This window comes from Strix aluco, chromosome 25 (genome assembly GCF_031877795.1).
Source record: "Strix aluco isolate bStrAlu1 chromosome 25, bStrAlu1.hap1, whole genome shotgun sequence".
NCBI classification, from domain to species: Eukaryota; Metazoa; Chordata; class Aves; order Strigiformes; family Strigidae; genus Strix; species Strix aluco.
This window is the reverse complement of record NC_133955.1, coordinates 1,703,222-1,726,646: the sequence shown is the minus strand read 5'-3', so window position 1 is coordinate 1,726,646 and position 23,425 is coordinate 1,703,222. Positions and strand designations below refer to the sequence as shown.

The 23,425-nt window shown below is 59.0% G+C and overlaps 1 protein-coding gene across 2 annotated transcripts; it reads left to right on the top strand.

Annotated features, from left to right (window-relative positions):
- The first annotated feature begins 332 nt into the window (after positions 1-332).
- Positions 333-21,915, top strand: ARL8A (ARF like GTPase 8A). Of its 2 annotated transcripts, XM_074850547.1 has the most exons (7): positions 333-640; positions 14,826-14,906; positions 15,719-15,792; positions 17,563-17,656; positions 18,886-18,953; positions 19,878-19,948; positions 20,099-21,915. In XM_074850547.1, exons 1-7 carry the CDS (start codon positions 518-520, stop codon positions 20,146-20,148), a joined length of 561 nt encoding a protein of 186 aa, XP_074706648.1. In that variant the 5' UTR covers positions 333-517; the 3' UTR covers positions 20,149-21,915. The 2 variants fall into 2 exon arrangements, with proteins under 2 accessions (XP_074706648.1, XP_074706649.1); XM_074850548.1 differs by lacking the exons at positions 18,886-18,953; positions 19,878-19,948; positions 20,099-21,915 and adding an exon at positions 18,130-18,879.
- Positions 21,916-23,425: the final 1,510 nt, after the last annotated feature.

The window sequence follows — 23,425 nt, the reverse complement described above, 5'->3', positions numbered from 1 at the left end:
GCTGGGTGCAAGGTGCAGGGTGCTGGGGTGTTGGGGGTGCAGGGTGCTGGGTGCAGGGTGCAAGGGTGCTGGGTGTGGGGGTGCTGGGGGTGCAGGTTGCGGGGTGCTGGGTGTGTGGGTGTTGGGGGTGCTGGGTGCAGGGTGCTGGGTGCAGGGTGTCGGGGGTGTCAGGGGTGCAGGGTGTGGGGTGCAGGTTACTGGGTGCGGGGTGCAGGGTGCACGGTGCTGGGTGCGGGGTGCAGGGTGCGGGGGTGCGGGCGGTGCCTGGTGCGCTGCGTCCTCCCACCCGCCAGGGGGCGGCAGCGCGGGCGGGCGGCGCGCGGGCCCCACCCGGCGCGCGGCGGTGCGGCAGGAGGGTGCGCGGCGCGCGGACAATACCGGGGCGGCGGCTCGGCCCGGCTCGGCCTCCATCGGCTCGGCCCGGACCCGCGGCTCGGCCCGGCTCTGCTCGGCCCGGTCCCGCCCCGGCTGGCTCCGCTTCGGCCCGGCTCGGCCCCGCCCCGCTCGGCCCGGCACCATGCTGGCGCTCTTCAACAAGCTGCTGGACTGGTTCCGGGCGCTGTTCTGGAAGGAGGAGATGGAGCTGACGCTGGTGGGGCTGCAGTACTCGGGCAAGACCACCTTCGTCAACGTGATCGCGGTGAGCGCGGCCCCCCCCCCCCCCCCCCCCCGCTCCGGGCAGCGCCCCGGGGCCCGGCGGTGCACACACACACCCCACCCCCCCACCCACCCCCCCCCCCCGGCTTGCCCCCCTGCGCCTCGCACCCCATCTCGTTGCTCCCGAGCCTTGCCCTATCCCCCCCCCGCTGCACCCCCGTCCTGCCCATCCCCGGCTGCTCCCCAGAACCGCCCCGCCCTGTCGTACCCCGGCCCGGAAATGCCTGTGCAGAGCGGGGGGGAGGGGGGGGGCAGCGTGCAGGCCCGGCAGCACCGCGAGGGCCCGGGCAGACCCCGGGGTTTGCTCCCCGCATCCCCGGTGCCGAGCGCGGCGGCTCGGGGGCCGCAGCCGGAGCAGGCCCCGGGCGGGCTCCAGCACCCGCCTGCCCTTCCCGACTGGGGCTCGGCCGCTGGGGAGCTGCCGGGTCGGGGCAGCGGCCGGTGCCCCGGATGGCCGGTGCTGCGCGGGGTGTCCCGGCCCTGGAGCCGGGGGAAGCTCCTGCCCTTGCCCGCTTCGAGCCGGCGCTTTGTCATGGCCGGGCCCTGCGCCGCCGAGGGACACGCAGGTGGGGCCTCGGGAGGACCCCGCCGGGCTCGTGCCGTTTTGGGCTCGGTGGCCAGCGTACGCGGTTATTTGCCTTGCAGCCTCCGTCCCTTCCTGGCCAGCACCCCCCAGCAGCGGCGTTTTATGGGTGCTGGGGTGCTGCCGCCCCCGAGTGGGGCAGTGACACCCACCCCGGGGACACCTCGCTCCCGGCCTCGCCCCGGCTGTGCGGCCTCACCCACAGGGTGCCTGGGCCCGGCGGCGGAGCAGGAGCTGGGGCCCTGGATCCCGAAGCCCGGGGTGTGGTTTCACCCGGGGGATGCTCGGTGGAGTCTCCCCGCGACTCTCGGGTTGTTCTCGCCCTCTCCGGGCGGGATCCTGCGGGGCGGGAGCCGCTGGCGGGCGGGTCCCGAAGGGGCCGGTTTGGACTGTTGCTCCCGGGGGTTTTGTGGAGGGAGGTGGATGCGGATCCTCTCGCTGTCCCCCCTCGTCCCTGTTGCTTTGCTCAGGGCCTCCGCGCCAAAGCAAAGCGAGTTACGTCTGCTTGCTCGGGGCTCTGGGAGCTGCTGGGCTGTCAAAGGTGATTTTACAGCTAATTTAGAGGCTTCATTGCACTGCAGCTGTGCTCCCCAGGAGGTTTTCCCTTGGTGCCGGGTGCTGCAGGGACAAATACATCCTTCCTGAGGTGCCTGGGGGTGAAGGGAGGACACCCTAAAATGCTTTTCACCCCGGAGAAGGTGGCACCCCTGCTCTCGAGCTGGTTTGCTGGCAGTCACCGCTCGGGGTCTTGTGCTGGTTCTCCCAGCAGACCGATGCCAGCCTCGGGGGACGGGGAGTTTTGTGGCTCTGGGACAGTGACCGTGAGCACCAGTCCTTTTTTGGGGTGACTTTGTCCCTGCCATTTGCATGTTTAATGGTCCTTTTTTGCAGTCCCATGTCAGGGTGGGACGCGGTGGTGCCACATGTGGGCTAGGCCTGCTCTGGCCCCACAGTATGCTGCTAGCCTGTTAATAGCAACATAGGCTGCATTAAAAATTAAAAAGTAATTCAGTGCCTTTTTAAATAACTGCATAAGTTTTAAAGGGTGATGGAGCTTTATCCCAAACCTGCTGGGCTGTTTTGCCTGCACAGGGCTGGAAATCACAGGATGGCCCTTATCCTCTTGACATGGCTCTTTTGCCAGCCCAGCTCATCTTTCTCCACGTGCCTCCTCCTCTCCCAGCCATGCCTGCAGCAGATGGGGCTCAGCGTGGGCTTCGGTGGCGTTCCTGTTTCTGCAAATCAACAGTTCATACCTGGCAGTTTTGCTGTGTGAAAGACCCCACCTGCAAGACCCATGCGCCAAGACTCTTTTCTGCTTGGCCCGTATTGCTGGTGTAGGGAAAAGTGACACCCAGGAATTACAGCAGCTCTTGAGGGAAACTCGCTGCGCACGGGCCGAAGCTGGCTTCGTGCTCTCCTGGTTCGTGAGGAGGTCTGTGGTGGATGTTTAACACCTTTGCAGGGCAGTCAGGCTCAGGGTGCTGAGCGAGGAGCTCAGTCTCTGCTGCAGTTTTGCCCCTGTCTGAAGTTATTTAGAAAGTTCAAATTTTGTGGCAGGTGCACACAAAAAAGAGGCACTGACCTTTGGGAAAACGTCCTGTAAATTAAGGACTTGTCAGGGACAGCTAAATAACATGACACACAGAACATCCCAACTCAACAGGAACTGCATGGGAAGTGTTTGAGGCATCTGGCTTTAAGGTGATATAATGGGAGTGTTAGGAGGGGAAATAGTTGTGATCTGGGCTTTGGGGAGGGATAAAACCTGAACTGAGAAGGATTGGATTTTGGTGTTGTTGGAGATCTCCCGAGGAATCTCTGTGGGTGCAGGTGATGCTCCCCAGCCCGCAGAGCGATGCAGGTGCCGGGGCTAGAGCTTCTCTGGGGGACTTGGTGCCATCCTTGTCTTCCAGGATTTTTAGCTGCACTGGCTGAAAAATGGAATCTGGTTGCCTGGAGGATTGGGTGGCTTCCTCTAGCAGCCCAGAGCTGTGGCCATGCCAGGTGAAGGGTTTGCTGAAGGCAGCCATGATCGGGGGGGCTGACTCCTCCTGGGTCACCTGGCTGGGGTTTTTATTTTTCAGGGCTCGTTTTTTCTTTCCCTGGCTGTCAGGAGCTGAAGCTTGAAGTCCTGTGTGCACAGAGGGGTGAAAGGCTGTAAAATACATCTGGTCTTGGTTTTAACTTGAAATCAGTGAGCTTTTAGCTGCCTTTTCCCCAGTCTGGGTGTGACGAGAGTGAGACTTGAGCGTGTCAAGAGCCCCTCAATGGGTGCTGGGGCTCAAAACCTGTCAGTGCAGGACGTGTTTAGAAAAAGAGAGTGTTTTACTATTTTTTTTTGCATCTTCCACCTGTGCTAGAGAACCTTCCAAGGGAGTGGAGCCACAGAGACTGGGTGCTGGGGTGTCAGACCTGTGTGGTGGGGGAGCCTGGGGCAGCATCTCATGCTTGAGCTCCGCTCAGAAAGTGATTTGAATCCATGCTGCAAGAGGAAACCTCGTCAGCCTCGTACGTGACATCAGGTAGGATGATGGATGCTGTGGCAGCTGGCCAGCTCTCCGACGGCGCTGCTGGTGGAGGAACATCCTGACAGTGGCTGGGGGACAGCAGAGCTCAGCGCCCTGGTGAGCCACTGTCCCCCTCCGCTGACAGCTGATCTGGGAGGGGAGGCAGCGTCCTGCAAGGTCTCCAAGGATTGCTGGCAAGGTAGAGAAGAGAGACGCTGGTGGAGATGCTGAGGGAGAAGCAAGGAGGTCTTGTTCTGATGCATTTTTGCATCTGGCACCTGCCTCTCCCAGTAACTCTGGATGTGCCCCCCTTGCATGGGGTCTGGCAGGGCCAGGGTGGGGTGGGAGGTGGATGTGGGTCCTTGTGCTGGGTGGTTGTTCTGCCTCCAGATGCAGAGTCTGGGCCCTTGACAGCTGCTTCTGTTGCACCTGAGCTTCATAATGCAGAAGGTGGTAGGTTTTGGTGGGGGTTTCTCCATGTTTCTGGAAGAGGAGAAGGAGCTGGCTGGGGCGTGGTCTTGCCTTGCTGCTGTAAGCTCTGTCAGCCTGAGCCAAGAAAAAATGGACAGCGGGTTTTTTTCCAGGATCATGGAATCATAGAGTTTTGGGTTTGGGTTGGAAGGGACCTCTAAAGGTCATCTAGTTCCCCCCCACCCCGCAATGTGCAGGGACACGTTCAACTAGATGAGGTTGCTCAGAGCCCTGTCCAATGTGATCTTGAATGTTTCCAGGGATGGGGCATCCACCACCTCTCTGGGCAACCTGTTCTGGTGTTTCACCACCCTCATCATAAAAAATTCCTTCCTTGTGCTTAGTCTGAATCTACCCTCTTTTAGTTTAAAACCATTACACCTTCTCCTATTGCTGCAGCCCCTGCCAAAAAGTCTGTCCCCATCTTTTTTATAAGCCCCTTTTAAGTATTGAAAGGCTGCAGTAAGGTCTCCCTAGAGCCTTCTCTTTTCCAGGCTGAACAACCCCAGCTCTCTCAGCCTCTCTCCATAGCAGAGGTGCTCCAGCCCTCTGACCATTTCTGTGGCCTCCCCTGGACCCGCTCCAGCAGGTCCATGTCTGTCTTGAGCTGGGTACCCCAGAGCTGGACCCAGCACTGCAGGGGGGGTTTCATGAGAGTGGACTAGACGAGGAGAATCCCCTCCCCTGCTGGCTATGCTTCGCTTGATGCAGCCCTGGGTATGGTTGACTTTCTGGGCTGTGAGCACACGTGGTTGGCTTACGTCCAGCTTTTTGTCTACCAGTACCCCCAAGTTCTTCTCCACAGGGCTGCTCTCAATTCCTTCATCCCCCAGCCTGTATTGATACTGGGGGTTGCCTTGACACAGGTGCAGGACCTTGCACTGGGCCTTGTTGAACCTCATGAGGTGAAAAACTGGCTGGACGGCCGGGCCCAAAGAGTTGTGGTGAACAGAGTTAAATCCATTTGGCGGCCGGTCATGAGTGGTGTCCCCCAGGGCCCGGTTTTGGGGCCACTCCTGTTTAACATCTTTATTGATGATCTAGACGAGGGGTCGAGTGCGCCCTCAGTCAGTTTGCAGGTGACACCAAGTTGGGTGGGAGTGTTGATCTGCTCGAGGGTAGGGAGGCTCTGCAGAGAGACCTGGCCAGGCTGGAGCGATGGGCTGAGCCCAACTGGAGGAGTTTCACTAAGGCCAAATGCCGGGTGCTGCCCTTGGGCCACAACAACCCCCAGCAGCGCTACAGGCTTGGGGAGGAGTGGCTGGAGAGCTGCCAGTCAGAGAGGGACTTGGGGGGGGGGGGGATTGACAGCCGGCTGAACAGGAGCCAGCAGTGTGCCCAGGTGGCCAAGAAGGGAGGCCACCTGGGGAGTGGCTGAGAGAACTGGGGGGGTTTAGTCTGGAGAAGAGGAGGCTGAGGGGAGACCTCATGGCCCTCTGCAACTCCCTGAAAAGAGGGTGCAGAGAGGGGGGATGAGTCTCTTGAGCCAAGGAACCAGCGCCAGGACAAGAGGGAATGGCCTCAAGCTGCGCCAGAGCAGGGTCAGACTGGCTCTTAGGAAGGATTTCTTTGCAGAAGGGGTTGTTGGGCGTTGGAATGGGCTGCCCAGGGCAGGGGGGGAGTCCCCATCCCTGGAGGGGTTGAAGAGTCGGGTCGACGTAGCGCTGAGGGATCTGGTGTAGTTGGGAACTGTTAATGTTGGGTTGATGGTTGGACTGGATGATCTTCGAGGTCTTTTCCAACCTGGACAATTCTGTGATATAGACCCACTTCTTGAGCTTGTCCAGGACCTTCTGAATGGCATCCTGTCCCTCAGATGTGTCCGCTGCACCACTCAGCTTGGTGTCATCTCCAGACTTGCTGAGGGTGCACTCGATGCCACTGTCTATGTCCCACTAATGAAGATACTAAATGGTACCAGTCCCAGTACAGACACTGGTCCCAATACGCCACAAGTGATGCCTGACTGTGAGTTGCATTGTCCAGAGCAGAAACATAAGCAGGTCTGAAAGGGCTTGACCAGGGTCGTCCAAGTGAGTGGTGGCACCATCTCCCTTCTGCTTGGCAAGAAACCCCGAACAAGCCTGTCTGCTTGCCCTGAAAAGCAGCGTGTTGTGGAGCCATGAGCTGGCTCCCTCGGGCGCTCCAGGATGCGGCCCGGGGCTGGACGTACGCACCAGAGGGGGATGTACCCAGCATCCTCCGCGCCAGCCCCCAGCCAGTCCGGAGATGCTCCATGCAGCCCACAGGGGTAAAGTCACTTGGCTTGCTCCAAGCATCATCCTTGGGTACTGGGGGCAGCGGGGTCTTGCCTGCACTCTGGGTTTTGCCAGAAAAGCGTTGCTGCCCAGCTCGGGATGAGGGTTTGCAGGACCTGCTGTGCACTCTGGGGATGCCAGGAGAGGGACCGAGCCTGGTGGGATACTCTGTGCTGTGCTCAAGCTGCCTTAAAAAAGAACCCCACCATTGTGGCATGTCTGTGAGCTCTGCCCCGGCTCAGAGGCCTGGTGGGGAACCCGAAGTACATCAGGGGAGAAGCACCTTGGCATTGCACAAGACTTCTGGGATGTTTCTGGGAACAAACATGGGGAAATAGAGGGATGAGGGAATAGAAAGGGTCCATTGCATGACAACAGGTGCTGATCAGTCTGTCCTGTCTTACAAACTGCATTTCTAGCTATTTCTCCGAATAAGGGGAGATGTACTTCTGTGTGCATGAGTGTGTTTGGGGGCCTGAGCACCAGGAACTGGTCTCCAAACCAGGGGTCGCTTGTCCCTGGTGCAGGGGACACCCATGCTCTATGGCTCACTGGAGTGTCCTTGCTGGCACAGATGAGAAGAGCAACTGTCCCATCCCAGGGCTGATGAGCGCTGGCATCTCGCTGCACCCAGGTGATGGGGTTTGGGACTGCCGTGCCCCTTGCCGGGCTTTCCTGGGCACAGGCCTGTGCAGGTGCTGGGGTTGAGTTGGGTGTGGAAGCGTCTGCCTGGCCACTATGTCCCACAGCACGGGTGCCATCCACTGGGCGAGAGCACTGACGCATCCTGAAAACCCCAAGTGAACCCCCCTCAGCATAGCCCAAAGTCCGGACATAGCAAAGAACTGCTAATTAAGGAGTGTTGTAATTATTATTTTTTTTAATTAGAGAGTGCAAGGTTAAAAGGCAGCCCCAGAAGAATGTAAACAGCAGTAAGACTGGGAAGTTAAAGAGTAGCATGAGCCTTGAGCAGCCTGGAGATCTCTGGTCTTTCAAAGCTGGCCAGCCTTGGAGATAGATCCAGCTTTGAAGAACCAAGGACTACCAGGCTATGGCAAGCTCAGCGGGGACTTTATTGCTCTGCCTCGTCCTTATAGCAGCTGCTGGTCTCTTCTCTGATGCCCCTCACCTGAGAGGTCCCATATGGATGTACTGCCGCTTCTTTAACTCTTCAGCAATCAGCCTTCACCCCTGCAGCGGAGCCAGGTGCTGCTTGAGAAGGTGTGGTGGGACTCTGTGTCCTTGTGCACTTTGCAGAGGTCTGAGGTAGGGGCCAGTGCCCGAGGGCCTGGTGGGAATGGGCAGACTCAGGCCAGGTACAAGCAAAACTTGGTGCCTGTGCCTGATGGATCTGGGGGTGGGTGTTCCCTGCCTTAGCGGGACGAACAACACCTGTGTTGGAAGCCAGTGGCTGTGCGGGCGCAGAGCTGGGGATGGTTGCCAAGGAGCAACCTCCTGTGTTTTCTCTGGGCTGGTAGCAAAAGTCCACCAGCTACAGCCTCGTGAGAGGTTTGTCCTTGTCCCCAGCTTTCTGTTTCCACAGCCGGCACCCACTGCTTGGTTCTTCATTTTTCTTGTTCTATTTTTTTTTTTAATGGAAAAAACAAACGCAGTCCTCATTTGCTCTAAAAGTGGAAAATGTGTCAACATTGGTTTAGCTCCAGGCTTTGCTACTTTTGCTTTTTAATTATTGCCATTATGCAGATTTTTTTCTCCTATCTAACTCTACTTCTCAGGAGCAGCAGCTTCAGCAGGTGGAAGAGTTGGTTTCTATGGGCACTGCTTAAATATTTACTTTGGTATCATCCTTACAGCCTTGGAGAAAGTAAGGTTTTCACTTACATTCAGTTTTACTGATGGCTGCCAGCTCTGCCTGCCGTGATGTTCCTCAGCCCTAACACCCCACACACGCACCCCCACACCCCACCACACACCTCTCAGTTGACCCTCAGACTCCACGGTTGCTCTGGCAGTTGTCCTGGACCTCCTGGTCCCTCCAGCAGCCACCTTCTCCCATGGTCTCACTCCTGGGGACACCCACCGTCTGGGTCCGTGGCCACTCCACCTGCTCGGTGATGTTTGCCCACTCACCCGCACTCGCTGCAGTTGCTGCACCAGGGACAAGGGGCCTCTGACCCCCGGTTTGGAGACCAGTTGCTGGTGCTCAGACTCCCAAACACGCACGTGCACACAGAAGATAGAGGCCATTACCCAGGGAAACAGTTAGAAATGCAGTTTGGTAAGAAGGCAGGGCAGACTGCACTGGCTGAGCACAGGGCACGGCCAAACATACTGACCAGCAACCTGTTGACCCTTTTTATCCCCTTATCCCTCTGTTTTCTTATGTTCCCACAGATGTCCCAGAAGAAGTCTTGTGCAATGCCACGGTGCTTCTCCCCTGCTGTACTTTGGGTTCCCCACCTGCTGTTGTGTCTGTGGGTAGAGGAACCTGCTCTGGCTCTCCTGCCCTGGGAGTACCTGCACCAGGGTTTTTTGGGGTTCATCCTCCTGTTCTTGCCTCTCTGTGCTCCTTCATGTGTGTGCACATGAGTTTTTTATCATAGAACTTAACAACCACCTCTGTCAGGCTCATCTAGGAGGTTCCCTGCAGCTTCCCCTTGATTAAACCCAGCTCAGGAAGAAGAGCACGAGGCTTTGTCAAGAGGTGCCACCCGTGTCCTGGCCGGGCTGTGGACCTGTGGCACCGCTGCTGATAGTGCTGTGCCCTCGTGGGCTGCAAGGTGTGAGCACCCGCAGCCCCACTGCTGGCTGCCCCTGCCTTGGCTGGGGTGTCACGGCTGGTTTGGGACACCGTGCTTGGGGGAGGAATGGGTGGGAAGGAGAGCTGGGAGCAGGGCAATGGCTGGAGGTCTCCGAGAAGCCAGAGCAGTGATTGAAGAGGGGACAACCTGAGCGTTGTAGTTCAGCAGAAGACCAAGGGAAAGCGAGCAACCTCAGAAACAAGAGTTCAGCCAAGCTCCTCCAGTGCTGAGTTTGTATGAGCTGGGTTGGACTGGGGAGGAGGCAGATGGATGCTGGCAGTGACAGAGCAGGGGCATTCATGGGTCAGGGATGCATTAAACACTGTGTCTTCAAGGTTCCGTTGCTGGGGCCATCCATTGGGCTGGGTAGTCAGAACCAAGGGTGCAGGTACTATGTAGCCAGCTCATGTGGGTCCTTTGTGTGTGGAGATGTGCACTGAATAGCAGAGAGGCCGCTTCTGTTTCCATCAAGAGGGCAATGCTAAGGGCAGAACTGCTAAGCTGCAACCTTTGCCTCATCCCAAAGGATCTGGAGTCCTCCAGAGGTGTTGCCTGCTGCCCCTGCATTGCACGCTTGGCTTGGGCGTGCAATGCAGAGCGGCTCTGCTCCGATCCTGTCCCACACTGTTCACTGAACTCACAGGAAGGGACCTTCTCAGTGCCTTGCTTGAGTCCAGAGGGTTTTGCTTTTCTCCAGAGTTTCTGTAACAGACTCTGTGCTGCCATCAAGTAGTGCTGATGCTGGTGGGGACTGCGTGTGTCCAGCACCCCAAAGCCTGGGCCAGCAGCAAGCAGTCACTCTAGAGCCACCGTTGCTTCACGTGGCCACCACCTCTGTTCCTCTGTCCAGGTGCTTCCTCGTTACGGGCACATCGCGAACGAGAGGAACCACCAATAGATTTGTAGGCAGTTGCGGGGTCTGTCTGTACAGAGGTGGGAGCAGACGTTGCAGCAGCTCTTGTGTAGAGATGCCTTCTCCACCTCGGACTGGAGAGTAGTGCTGCGCGTCCCTGGGAGCTGCTGGGAGCATCTCATACGTGTCTGTGTCTCTGCCTCAAACAGGGTGTTGGGTCAGCGCAGCCTCAGCGCCGCCATGCAGGGTGTTACGGGCTGTGATGCGGTGCTGAAGAAGCAAAAGCAGCCCAAAGATTTTCCCTTGCATCTGAGAAGCCTCGTTTTTATGAAAGAAACCGATCTTCAGTGATACCGTGGTCTAAACAAGCCTAAAAGCCATTAGCTGCACTGCAGGTACTGGGATGAATCTGTCCTGGAGAGCATCGTGCTGCCTGGGACCTCTGGGCTTACGGGCAGTGTCATCATCTCTGCTCCAGGGTCACCTGGTGTACGGCCTGGCTGCCATCCGCTGGCTTGTCCCCAGATCCCATTTTTACTCTTGGGATACAGAGTGCCCTGGAGATAGGGCCCGTGAGGTCAGGGAGGGCAGCACAGCCTGATTCGGCTGCGGTAGCATCACCAGGAGTGTGGCCATGAGGGGCCCGTGGGTTTTCCACCTTGCTGAAAGCCTGGGATGTTGAATTTCCAAGCTGAGGGGTGCTGCAGAGCCAGACCCTGTATGTTAATTGCAAGTGTTGGTGGTGAGACCATCTGCTTTGGGGTGGAAGGGGACTGGGGTGCCCATCCCTATCCTGCAGCACTGTGCTTGCCCAGCTTGGGCTGCTGGCCTGCCCGCAGCCCTGGGATCTGACTGACACAGGTCCCTTCAGCACGATTCCTCTGCATGGAGGTGTTGAAACCAAAGCATGCTGAGGATCTGGGGCAAAAGTTGTTTCATTCTCAGACCCGTGTGGCACTTCCTCCTTGCTGTCAGCCCTCGGGTAGCTCCATCCTGCCCAGCTCCAGGTAGCAGCCTCCCTTCCCAGGTCTCTGGGTCCCCTGGGAGGACTGTGCTGTGCTCAGGAACAGCCCTGTCCCCTCTGGTACTTTCTACAGGGGGACATGGGATTCCCTGCAGTAGGTGCCCTGTGATGCTCAGAGCCCCAGAGAGCTGTAAGACCCACTGTCAGAGGGAAACATTCTAAAGGCTTGGCTTGAATTTGGCTTCTTCCCATCCAAATGGGGTACTTGGAGTCAAGCTGAGTCCTGTGGGGCTGTCATGGCTTGGCTGGGTGATGTGAGATGTGCTGAGGGGCTGAAACGAGCCCGTGCAGCCGGCTGGTCTTTTTTAACTGTTTTGGAGAAGAGCTGCTGGAAGAGCAGTGGCTTTGGAAGCAAAACTCCCAGCTGCCAGGCGCTCCCACCCTCTGCTGTGCACAAAGCTGGTTGCGGGGGCTGGACGGGGAGGTTACAGGTGAGAAATCAAACCCCCTGCGTCCCAGTCTGGGTTGGCGCTTGGACGAGGTTCGACAGGGACTCAGCTGTGCCGTGCAGCAGGAGACGCCTGCAGGAGCGTGAGGCTGGGGGGGTTTGGGGATGGTCGAGGCCCAGGTGGGAGCCACCCAGCCCTGGGTGCGTTGGGCATCTGCCTGCCCCACGGGGGACCGTGTACTGGTGGAGACGTGACTTTAGGTGACCAGGGGCTGGGCTTTCGGCGCTGCCATTTCCAGTCCCTGGTGAATGGCTTGTTTGTGAGCTCCCAGGGATATGGGGCTGCAAAACAGCCAGCAGTGATGTATCGAGAGCAGGTTGCATTAAAGCGGTGTCATCCTGCGCTGGGACAGGGTGACAGCTGCCTGGTCGCAGCGAGGAGCAGGGCCTGGCCACCTTGGCTCTGCACGCTGCTTGCCAGAGCTGGTGGGTGCAGTGTGAGGGCTGAGGTTGCTTCTCTGTGTGTGCCAGTGAGCCGAGGTCCTGGGTGCTGGCTGAGCAGGGCACGATGGCTGAAGTGGCAAGTGACCTGGTGTCCACGTGCGTGTGGCAGAGGATGGGGCTCAGAGTGAGGTGGGGGCACTGCTCAGCCCCACAAAAGCTGGATCCTGGCTGCCTGAGGTCATTTGTCTTCCAGCCAGGGCACCCAGGCAGGGTGGTTTGGCCAGAGTGCTGAGGGGACCCTGGCAAAACCAGCGGTGAACTGGAGCCTGCAAAGACCTGATCCACCTGTTGTAGCCACAAAATCCATCTTGCCTGCAAGGATTTTTGTGCCTTCCAGAGGAATCCAATTCCCAAGCAATTGGTGTGGCAGGGCATGATCTCTGGGGTCAGCGCAGATGCGGTGTGCATTGCATAACCAAAATCTGGGGGAAAGATGTGTCCGGTGAAGCTTCTGCATGCCTGCAGTTGGGCTGGTCTCCGCTCTCCCTGGGCAGTGGAGCTGCGGATGGCTGGACCCTGCAGGTAGTTGAAGATGTGCCGGAGGTGTCGGGATCTAGGATAGCTGGAGAGGAAAGAGGAGACATCATGTTTCCACCGTTCAAAGTTGCTTCCAGAGAGCAGCTGATGCAGGAGGAGCTGAGCACATTGCAACACGTTGAAGACGCTGCCGTGGGTGCCAGGACAGCAGGGACCATGTGCAAGACATCCTGTGTCGTGTTCCCAGCCTGGCCTTTTTGTACAGCATGAGTGGTTTTGTGTTGAGCCCTTGGCTGTGGGCAGCCTGAAGGCAGGTGCCACGGCGGGGGAAGGATTTGGGGCAGGGAGCAAGGCCGTGCTTTGCTCACGGAGATGCGCTCGCTCCCATCTCTCACAGGCCAAAGCAGAGGTGACTCCTGGCTCCTGCAGCCCAGCTTTTCCTGGAAGAAGAGCTGCTATCACACATGAACCATGTCTCAGATGGCTTTCACACAGCCAGCAGTTCCAGTGATGTGGTCCAGGATCCCCAGTGGAGGTACCTGCAGCTTCCGAGAGCTCTTCAGCAATTGCTGTCCATATCTTCTGGACAAAGCCTGATAATTCCTTAAAACCTGGTCCGTAAAGTCAAGTTGTGTGTTGAACCTCAGTCCGCAAGAGACATCCCCCATGTCAGCCAGTGGTAGAGGGATTCTTGCCTGCTTCTCCTCCTCTCCCCCTGTGCCCTCCCTCCAGTCCCCAGTGTGGTTTCTGGGTGCACTGTGGCTTGGAGACCCCTTGGCTGCCAGGCTTTGCTGATGAATGCAAAAGGGAAATGAAAAAGGGAAGCAGTGTGTATTGCAGAACTGTTGGAAGAGGTCAGGAAAACCCTGGGGACTCGCTGATGTGGTGGGTCTGGAGGAGCTGTTGGCTCAACCAGGCACAAAATTCTGCTTGTCAGAAAATGGCATAAATTGCCTTCCCTTTTTGCGGTCTTTGTTAACTGAAATAAAACCCAGAAAAATTCTAGAGAAACTGCAATTTTAAGCTGGTAAAGAGCTACTGGGATTAGTTCGGCCGTGGTTGGTGGTTTCCGCAGGTTCCTGGCACTGATGGCCAAAAGCCTCAGTGCCATGTTATCCTGGTTATCAAACCCTCTTCCCCATCAGCTTCCCCAGCGTCGTGCAGCAGGGCCTTCCACAAGGACGCATTTCAAAAGCAAAGAAGATAAACCTGTTTTGAGTCCCAGTGAGGCTGCCTGCCAGGCGGGAGGCTGCTAGAGGCAGAGGAGGTGAAGGGCTGTGGCAGCTCTGGCCTCCTGCCCCAGGGATGCCCGGAACATCCCCCAGTGCTGCTCAGCCCAGGACATCTTGCAGCGTTGGGATTTGGGCAGCAAACTGGAGGGGTGGGCTTTAACAGACCAGCACCATCCTGACCCTCCGGTGTGGTGCCAGGCATACGGACTGGCAAGCCGGCATCTTGCCACGGTGGCAGAGGGACGGTTCCTGCTCACTGCTCTGACAAGACTAACCTAGTTTTGTAGTGGCACTGGGATGGTGCAAACCCATGGCAATTTCGTGCTGCTTCTGCCTGATGCGTCTTGGAGCTGTGCTGCTGGAGAAAACGTGTTGGCAGTTCTTGGGGAGGGGGAGAGGGGACCTGTTGCGTCCCCCTACAACATCCAGCATGAGCACCCAGCCCTCATGCATGGGCAGGGTGCAGGGGGTGAAGGACCCATGCAGGCAGGCTGCAGGCTTGCAGGAAAGCAGAAGTCAGTCTGGTTCGGGCTGGGCTGTAAATGACCTGAAGCAGGAAACATGCTGGAGCCCCTGGGACTGAAAAGGAGCCAATGCGGGAGGTGGTTCCCCTGGGTGGGAAGACTGGCTGGCTGCCTGCACCCCACGGGGGTCCTTGTGGGGCTGCCAGCGGGTTTTGTGGGAGCGGTTTGGGCCTGGCACAGCTGACCTGAGGTCACTGCAGCGGGCGAAGGTCTCAGTCTCCTCCTGCGAAGGGCTTGGGAGTCCCGCCTGGAAAGGGCTGGGTCGGGCGAGCCTCCACCACCCCACCGAGACAGCAGCTTGCTGAGCGGCCGGGGACTTCACCGGGGCACTCAGGGCACCCTCACTCCATGCAGCAGCAGCACCATTTCCATCCTGCGGGCATTTTGTCTCCTTGGCTCTAATTTTGCTCCGGGTGTGGACCTGGAGGAGGGTCACGCCGTGCCTGCTGCGGGGCTGGCAGTGTTTGGGGTTATTTCTGGGCAGGCTGTCAGCCGCGCTGCCCTGCTTGGGGCAGGCTGGCGGGGTTTTCGTGCCTCCTGACACTGTTCTTTGTTCTCTGACTTCTGCCTTGTTCCTTGCAGTCAGGACAGTTCAATGAAGACATGATCCCGACAGTGGGCTTCAACATGAGGAAGATCACCAAGGGGAACGTTACCATAAAGGTAAGGGGCAGATGTTACTGCCAGTGGGGGATCTTGGGATGAAAGATGGAACGAGGGGAGATTGGTGGGTCTTCTGCTGGAGGTTGAAGGATGCCAGCAAGCCCAGCTGCACTTGGGAAGATCTGCCCTGTTAGGCTCTTGCAGGTAGCCACCAGAGGAGATAGTGGGAAGGCATAGGAGATCCAGACCTCTGCAGTAGGAGCCAGTCCAGGCTGCAAAGCTGGAGGTTTTCTTACGCTTCTTGTCTTGCTGGTGGGGACTCACAGATGTGGTCACCTTGCTGAGGGTGGGAGCACTGGGAAAAACAGGTCCTGGCTTGCAGTGGTGGTCTCTGCCTCGAGAGCCAAGGGAGGGGAGGTTTCTACCCCTTCTGGATCTTTCAAGGGCCCAGGGTTGGACTGGGAGGTAATGGTGGGACAGGCTTGAAAAGCTGATTGGGGATCTCTGTCTGCTGCAGAAACGTTTCCAAGAGCGTGCTGAGTGTTTTAAATGGCAAATGCATCAGTGAAAGGCCAGGAGGTGCGGTGAGCATGGAGAGGAGCACCCCAGCTTGGGCCCGGGGGTCCCTCTGTGCTAGCAGAGGCACATCACAGGAGGTGTTCAACACCTTCCAGCTGCTGTTCCTGAGGTGTCTCCTTTCTTTATCAAGTCAGGAGCCTCCTCACTAGGGTTGAGCCAAAGAGGAGGGCATGGGGGTGGGTTTGCTGCGTGCCCGGTGCTCTGGCTGGCTGGCCATGTGGGGAAGGGTCATGGGCAGGATGGTGGGATAATGGGCAGGACGGCGGGGTAACGCTGCCTTTTCCCTGTCACAGCTCTGGGACATCGGTGGCCAGCCACGGTTTCGCAGCATGTGGGAGCGGTACTGCCGTGGAGTGAGTGCCATCGTGTGAGTATCCCTGAGAGCCCTGTCACCCACCCACCCAAAGAGGAGCCGGTGGAGCCGTGGTGTCTTCTCTGCCAGAGCCAGACACCTGTGTCGGGAGTTGAGATGCTGGAACTGGTGCCCCCACAGGATTTGAGCACGGGGCAGCCAGGTCCCTGTCAGCATCAGTCGGCCCAGCTCTGTTCCTTGGGTCTTTTCCTTCCTGGCTCCCCTGCTTCCCCTGTGCTGCCCATTCATCCCAGGGGCTGAGCAAAGGCCACCAGTGTGGCTCAGCCCTTTCCAAGAGGCTGGTTTTAAGAGCAGCCGCCAGCAGCCTGTTTCCAGGTCGTGGGTTTTCTGTGCTGCTGGATGAATCTTGTGCTGAGAGAAGGAGTCTCCGTGCAATGCCCGCTGCTGACTGTCAGCGAGTCTCTGAGTGTCCCCGCATGTCCCCTGCTTGCAAATGTTGCAGTAAGCACAGTCCCAGGGAGCCCAGGCTGGGGATGCTCCTGGGAAGCGGGCTGCCTGCTCCTAAGGACAAATACCCTGGGAGACCACAGCAGGGTTACCTAAACCCAAGGACTGGGTTTCTGTACTGCCCTTCCCTGCAGGTGAGGAGGAGTGAGGGCCACTTGTCCTGCTTGTTGGGACAGCAGTGTCTGGCCCTGCCCTTGGTGATTGTCACCATGTCAGGACATGTTCTTGACACTTTTTATTACAGCAAGCTTTGCTGGAAATGACAAAATCCCATTTTTTTTCACTCCTTTTACTGCCTCCTTCCATGATTTCATAATTTTTCCAAAGTGGCCGGTCTGGTTGAGAGGAAACGAAAGGACCTGTGGCCATCCAGGTCACGCTGCAGTCTGCCTTCCTCGCCTCGAGCTGCGTCACATCCTTTTTCTCTTGCCTTCAGCCCTCCTGCTCCGTCTGGAGTGCTAAAGGCTCGTGGCAGTGCCCGGGTGGTGTTTTTCCCTCTCCCTCTCTGTACAGCCATACACATTTTCCTGTGTTCAGCACTTCAGTAGCTAAAGGCTCTTTTCCTATTTATAATAAACCCCACAAAGCCTGATGAAACTTGATGGTGTTTCTCACTTCTCTCCCAGCTTCTCAATCTTGAAAATAAAGGCTGCTTTGGTCAGTTCCTCCCCAGTTCTGGCTTAACTTACATCCTTTGCAGGATGGGTGTCTGCCCGTAAGAGCTAAATCCTTCCCTAAACCTCCCCCGTCTGCTCAGAGCAGGCATTGCTGACTGCCAGCTTCGCCGCTGCCCTTTGCTTTGTGCCCCGTGCCCAGGATCGCTCCCATCGAGAGGATGAGCAGGTCTTTCCCCCTCTCAGGAGGACACCTCTTCTTATCCATCATCAGCTCCTCTTGTTTTCTCCACTTGTCCTCTGTTCTGGATGTCTCCACAGGAGTTGCCACACACAGATGAGCCTTACTTGGGTGCTTGGGGACAACGTGTGTCTTGCAGCTTCTTCTGCCCAGGCAGCGCCTGGGCTTCCCTGGTCACCATGTCCCTCCTGTCAGCGGGGTGGTCTGCTGCGGGGTCGGGGACAGGGAGGTCCACCCCTTCCCTGGGAGACACGAGGTGCTCTCAGCCCCACAGCATTCCTTGGGAAGAGGGGTCCTGGGGGAAGGATCCCCTTATCCATCCTGTCCATGCACTGGCCCAGGAGCCAGCGGGGGTGGTGCAGGTGCCACGTGAGCAAGGTTTGGTGGTGGCACAGACCTCAGCACAGCACCGGGCTGTGGGGACCTCGATGCCTGCACTCAGGGGTGTCCATTCCTTTGCAGGTACATGGTGGATGCTGCTGACCAGGAGAAGATAGAGGCCTCCAAGAATGAACTGCACAATCTGCTCGACAAGCCACAGCTCCAGGGCATCCCGGTGAGCTGCTGCCTGGATAGGTACCCCCCAGCCACTCGCAGCCCCCAGACTGGTGGCTGCCAGGGTTTGTGGTGAGGGGTTTGCATCTTGCAGAGCCGATTCAAGGAGGGGATCCCCTTCCTTTGGGGTTCCCCTTCCCTGCTGCGCTCCTGCGGGAGCTGGGGCAGTGATGTTTTGTAGCCCAGGGCTGGGCCACCCAACAGGGAAGGGAGCTTTAGAAGAGACCAGACACTCCCTCTCCCCCCCCCCCCCCCCCCCCCCCCATGTGTGAGATCTGTCCTCTCGCATGAATTTGCACCTTATTTATGGTGGGCCGTTAAGGTCCTGTCTCCTAGGAGAGCAGCTGCTGGGCTGTGACATTTGCAGGAGGTGGGCTGTGGCGGCGGCGCGGGGCACGCTGCGCGTGCCGATGCTTACAGAGCATCCAAAATCGGCATCCTCTGAAAGGAGCTAATTTGAGGATCTTGCCACAGATCCCAAACGTTTGCTGCCAACTAAATGAAGCTCCCGACATAACGCGCTGCATTTGCAGCCCTTCTGAGTGTTCTTTTTTGGGAACAAGTCTCCAAATTTAAATTGTGAGATGCTGCGTTACCACGCTGCTGCAGAGGCTCCGACTCACCCCGGGAAGGCGGCCGCAGGCTCCGTGCTGTCCTTGTCAGGTGACAGTCGTGTGACTTGCTCTGGAGGGATGAACGAGTCCTGCCAGGTGATTATTTTCCCTGCACAGTCTGAGGATGCCTTTGTGGATGTGAAAAGCTTTGAAGTGAGGAGAGATCAGTGGATGGTGCAAACAGCCGATGCTTTTTTGGGTTGGCTGCCTGCGGAGAGCGGGTTCTGCACGGTGTCCGCAGCTCTCTCCTTCCTGATAACATCGTGTTTAGCCATTTCATTTGACTTTTTGCTCAAAGACGGTAAGAGGCTCCTGGGAGAACATCCTAGACGGCACAACATGCTGGTACCCTTCAGGGAGTATGCTGTGGGGCCAGCTTCTCACTGGGACTAGAGAGTACACAGGAGATGCTGTGTACGTGCTAATTAAGGCTGTTAATTGAAGTGCTCTGCCTTCTGGTTGCCCGCTGAAGGGGTTTTCTCTGTGCTGGCACACCCTGGTGAAGTGGCCAGGGCTGTCTTGTATCTCAAGCAGCGTCTGCTTCTGGGTGGCAGAAGCAGGTTCCTGCCTGGTCTGGTGGCCAGGAGCTTCAGGTGTCCCCTCTCCTGCCCTGCAGGTCCTAGTCCTGGGGAACAAGCGAGACCTGCCTGGTGCCTTGGATGAGAAGGAGCTCATTGAGAAAATGTAAGTGTGCCGGTGGCCTGGGCGGCCACGGTGGGGCTGTGACACAGTGTGACCCGTGCTGGTTCCAGCCAGGGTGCCCTCGCGGTGCCTGGGGTGTGCTGGGTGACGGGGAGCGTCCCAAGGTGGCGGCAGGGAGGTGGTGTCTGGAGCTGGGAGCCACGGCCACAGTGCCGGGGCCAGGTCCCACCAGGTCCCACGTGCCACATGGTGGCGTTGGGGCCCAGCACGGCGCTCGGCAGCGTTGGGCTCCCGCCTGGGTGCTGCTCCTGGCACCTTCCCGCAGCTCTGCCCCGCTCCCTGGTGCAGGCACCGTGCTCGGGCAGCACACAGCCCCTCCTGCTTGGAGGTCGGATCCTGCTCCGGCGTGTGATACCATTCACGTACCTCTCCTGTATTTCGCCACCGTTTGCCGTGCTGGTGTGTGGCCTCCTTGCAGCCGATGCTGCCTCCTGTCCACCTCCTCGCTGCTGGCGGCGACCCCCTCCCCTGAGCCGGGGGACACGCTGCCTCCCAGCGTCTCTGCTCCCCCCCAGAGATCTCCCCTGTCCCGTGGGCACCGGCGCAGCTCCCGTGCTGCCAGCCCTGTGCTGCTCCCAACCACTCCCTGCCTCATCTCCCCACAGGGCTGTGCGACCGAGGTTCAGGGAGGGGAGCTGTGGGATTTTGTGGCCAGGCTCTCCGTGGGGGCACATAGCCCCCACACACCACGCCTCCTCATCAGTCGTGGGCACGCTGTGCTGGTGTCCTCGCCTGACCCACATGCAGGTCCCTGGGGGGCTGGAGAGACATTGCCCCTGTAAAGTGTCCCCCACCTTGGAGCCAGGGTCCAAAGGGACCCTTCAAAAGGCTGCCCGGAGGCATCTCCCATTGCTGCCGACGTGCAGCCCCCCGCATCTGCAGCCAGAGCTTGCTCCTCTCCCGCAGGAACCTCTCCGCCATCCAGGACCGAGAGATTTGTTGCTACTCCATCTCCTGCAAAGAAAAGGACAACATCGGTGAGTACCGGTGGCTCCGGTGCAGTGCTCGGGGTGCTGTGGTGGGAGGCAGCCCGTGCCTCCCGTAGCAGTGTGCCCAGGCTGTTTGCCCAGTGCAGGAGGGGGTGACAGCCTGAGGGAGAGGCTGTAAGTGTCCCCTTGCCTTCACAGACATCACCCTACAGTGGCTTATCCAGCACTCAAAGTCTAGGAGAAGCTGAGATCCCGCGGACTGCAGCTCGGATCGGGAAGATGCCATTGTACAAGTCCATGCCCCTTCTCTCTCCTGCTCTGTCCCTCCAGCTCTCTCTCTAGATGGGTATTTTTAGGGGACCCCAGACTCCGCTCGCATTGAGGTGGAGCCCTTGTTTTTATTGTAAAGAAAATGTCCGACTGCCCTCCTCTCCTCTCTGTCTCTTCTTCCCATTTTGGCACTGTTCTGTTGTTGTCTGTGTATACAGTATATATATATATGTATATATATTTTAATTTTTTAATTTAAGCGATAGCGCTGTTACTAAACTGGGCCCTGTGAGCAGTAGGAAGGCTGTGGGCTCCCCGAGGCCGGTCGAGGGTCAGCGCTGGGAGGAAGATGAGGGTGGTGGCAGAAGGCAGCCCTTGGGGATGGGGCTGTGCCAGGCTGCGGGCAGGTCCCCTGGGGCTCCGTTGTCACCTTCCCTGGGTGTCCTGCCTGTACCCCCGGGGAAGAGAGCATACTGGGGGTGTCGGGAGCATGCCCACCTTTCTCTTCCTCAGGCTTCAGCCCCATGGGCAGGATTTGGGGCGGAGGCAATGCCACCCCCCAGGCTCCTTGCCCCTCCGGGGGGACAGGGATTAGTCACGACCCGCTGTGATCAGCCTTCCCCCATTGCCTCCAGCTGCCGTGCCACTGCCCCAACCCCTCTTGCCCTCTCTAGGTCACTTGTCCACCTGCCCCGTGTCCCCCCCAGCCCCTGTGCCTGGGCCGGATCCTGCCCAGTTGCCCAGTCCTGCTGCTCTACTGCGCTGGGGCGGTGATCCAAGGGGGTCGGTGCCAGAGCCGGGGGGGGGCGGGGGGGGCACTCAGCAGTCCCTGCAGGGAGCCAGGGGCTGCCTCCTATCTCCTCCCTGCCCCAGCCGCCCCTGGAGGTGGCTCGGCCCTGTGTAGCCTCTCAGGGTGGTCGCGCTGCTCCCCACGTGCCAGCAGGCATCGCCTGCACCCGGCTGGGGGCTGCTGGCTCTGCCCCGGCCGAGGACATTGGGTGGGGACACCAGGAGGGGGGCGTACATGGGGACACACGCGGTGCCCTGAGAGCCCCTGTGTGCCCGCAGCGCTGCCCACTGGAGCTGGGGGGTGATCCCCATGCCCTGCTCCCCACACCGGCCCCCAGCTCTGCTGCCCTGGCTGGGGGACACGGGGAGAGGGGGGCAGGGGGTAGCGGGGCTGGGTGGGGCATGGTTGGGTCCTTGTCTGCAGGTGGGGAGAGGGCGAGAGGAAATTTTGGGGGGGTCAGGAAGGCTGTGCTGTCTGTGCCGTGTGATGAGTTGTTGGGTCTCTGCAGGCATAACCTGGGGGCCTGGCCAGGTTGTTTGGGGCCAGTCTGGGGGGACACTTAGCTGGGCTGGGGGGGACACGCGGGCGTCAGGAGGGTGGGTGTGTAGTGGGGTCAGGTTGGTGGCACAGCAGGGAGGCAGCTGCCTGTCCCCAGCTCAGGACGGGGGGAGAGGGTGGTGGTGGCCCAGGGGCAGGGGGCTGCAGGGCCCCTCTCCCAGCCCCTTCCCCTGCTCGGCTCGGCTCTGTTCTCGTTTTTGCAGAATTGCACAAAGAGAGATTTCCTTTTTCTTTTTTTTTTTAATTTAATGAATTGTAAAGTGTTGTCACCCCCCACCCCCCCTTTTTTTTTTTTAAGAGATATTTTGGCTCAGATTTGACCTCTGTTCGGAAATGATTCTTGTAACCGTACAATTTTTTTGCCTCCTAATAATAATAAATTAACAATTTTGCGTTGTGGGGTGTGGTTACAGTCACGTTACTTCCTCACTGCACCTGTCCTCCTTGGTGCTGTGCCCATCCCTCAGACAATGGGGCGGGGGGTCCCTTGTCCCCCAGGCAGCACTGGCCACCTGCATGGTCGTTCTCACCCAAGAGGTGCCGGAGCCAGCTCTGATGGCTCTGGATGCCTTGTTTTCTTAGCCTGGGTGCGAGGACGGGCTCAGAGACCTCTGGCTGTGGCCAGGACCTTTCTCTGCCCCCACATCGTGTTCCGGGGCTGCCACAGGGTCCTGCTTCGATGCTGGCTTTGGCGGGGGGTTGCTGCAGGGCTCCAGCCCCCCGCTCCTTGCCCCCTTGCCCAAACCAGCCCCTTCCTGGGGGCTGTGGCCATCGCTGGCAGGGGTGGCCCTGGCCCGCGTGCTCTGGGGGGGCTGGCCCCCTGCCCTGCCCCGCAGGGTTGTGCTCTGTGCTTTACCTGGGTACCCGGGCGCTGGGGCTGGCACCAGGGCTGGGGTTCAGCCCGGCCTGTGGGGTGCTCTCCCTGCTGTGGGGCTGTGTGTTGCCCACAGCCCATGGTGATGGTGCTGCCTGCGCCCTCCCTTCCCCCTGCCCGGCTCTTCTCCTCCCCACGCATCCAGCCCCACGGGGCCACAGCAACAAGCCCGGCTTTGTTTGCCCTTGGCCCAGGCTCAGGACAGAGCCGCACGGACCAAGCGCGTGAGAGCTGCCCCCGCTCCCTTCCTCCCACCGCCACCAAACCCCCACAGGGACCCACTCACCCCGTGGGGATGTAGGGGGGTGAGGGCACAGTGGGCAGCCTGGCCTCTGCTTCCCCCCTTCCATCCCTGCGCCAGGATGAGACCCCTCTTCTCTCCGCCTGCTCCCACAGTGTGGGGCCCAGCACTGGTCGGGGGGAGGAAAGGAAAAACCCATTTCTGTGCTCTTGGAAGAAAACTGGGGCTTTTGTTTCCCTGGAAACGGGGCTGCGAAAGCAAAGCCTGGTGGGTGTCGATGCCGCACAAAGCCTGCAGTGAGCCCCTCGCATTCACCCGGCCGTAGCAACCGTCTCCCTTGCCCCGGCATTTCGTGGGCTGGGGCGGGTGCCAGCGGCAGGACAAGGAGCTTTAACAGCTCTGCTGGTCGGGGCTGGCATGGCCAGCCTGCCCTCAGCCTGGGCAGGGGGTGGATGTGGGGCTTGGAAACCCTGATACCCTGAAATCAACATCCTGGGACAATTTTGTCCCTGCGATGGGCAGGTGGATGAAGGCCAGGAGCCCTGCACGGGGCTGTGTGGATGAGATGTGCTCACCCCGTGGGCTCCCCAGGGGGTGCTGGGGGTGGGTGGTCCCACGTGGGACTGTGCACCATGGTCCTGCATGGTGACCCGCCTGCCTTGCAGGCTGCAGAGCACCTCAGCCTAGTGCTAGGCCGGGCTGGCTGGGACCAGTTTGAGTTCTACAAACCACCCCAAGCCCAGACCCTCCCAGGGGCTGGCTTGGCACCAGCTCGCTCGGCATCACCTCAGA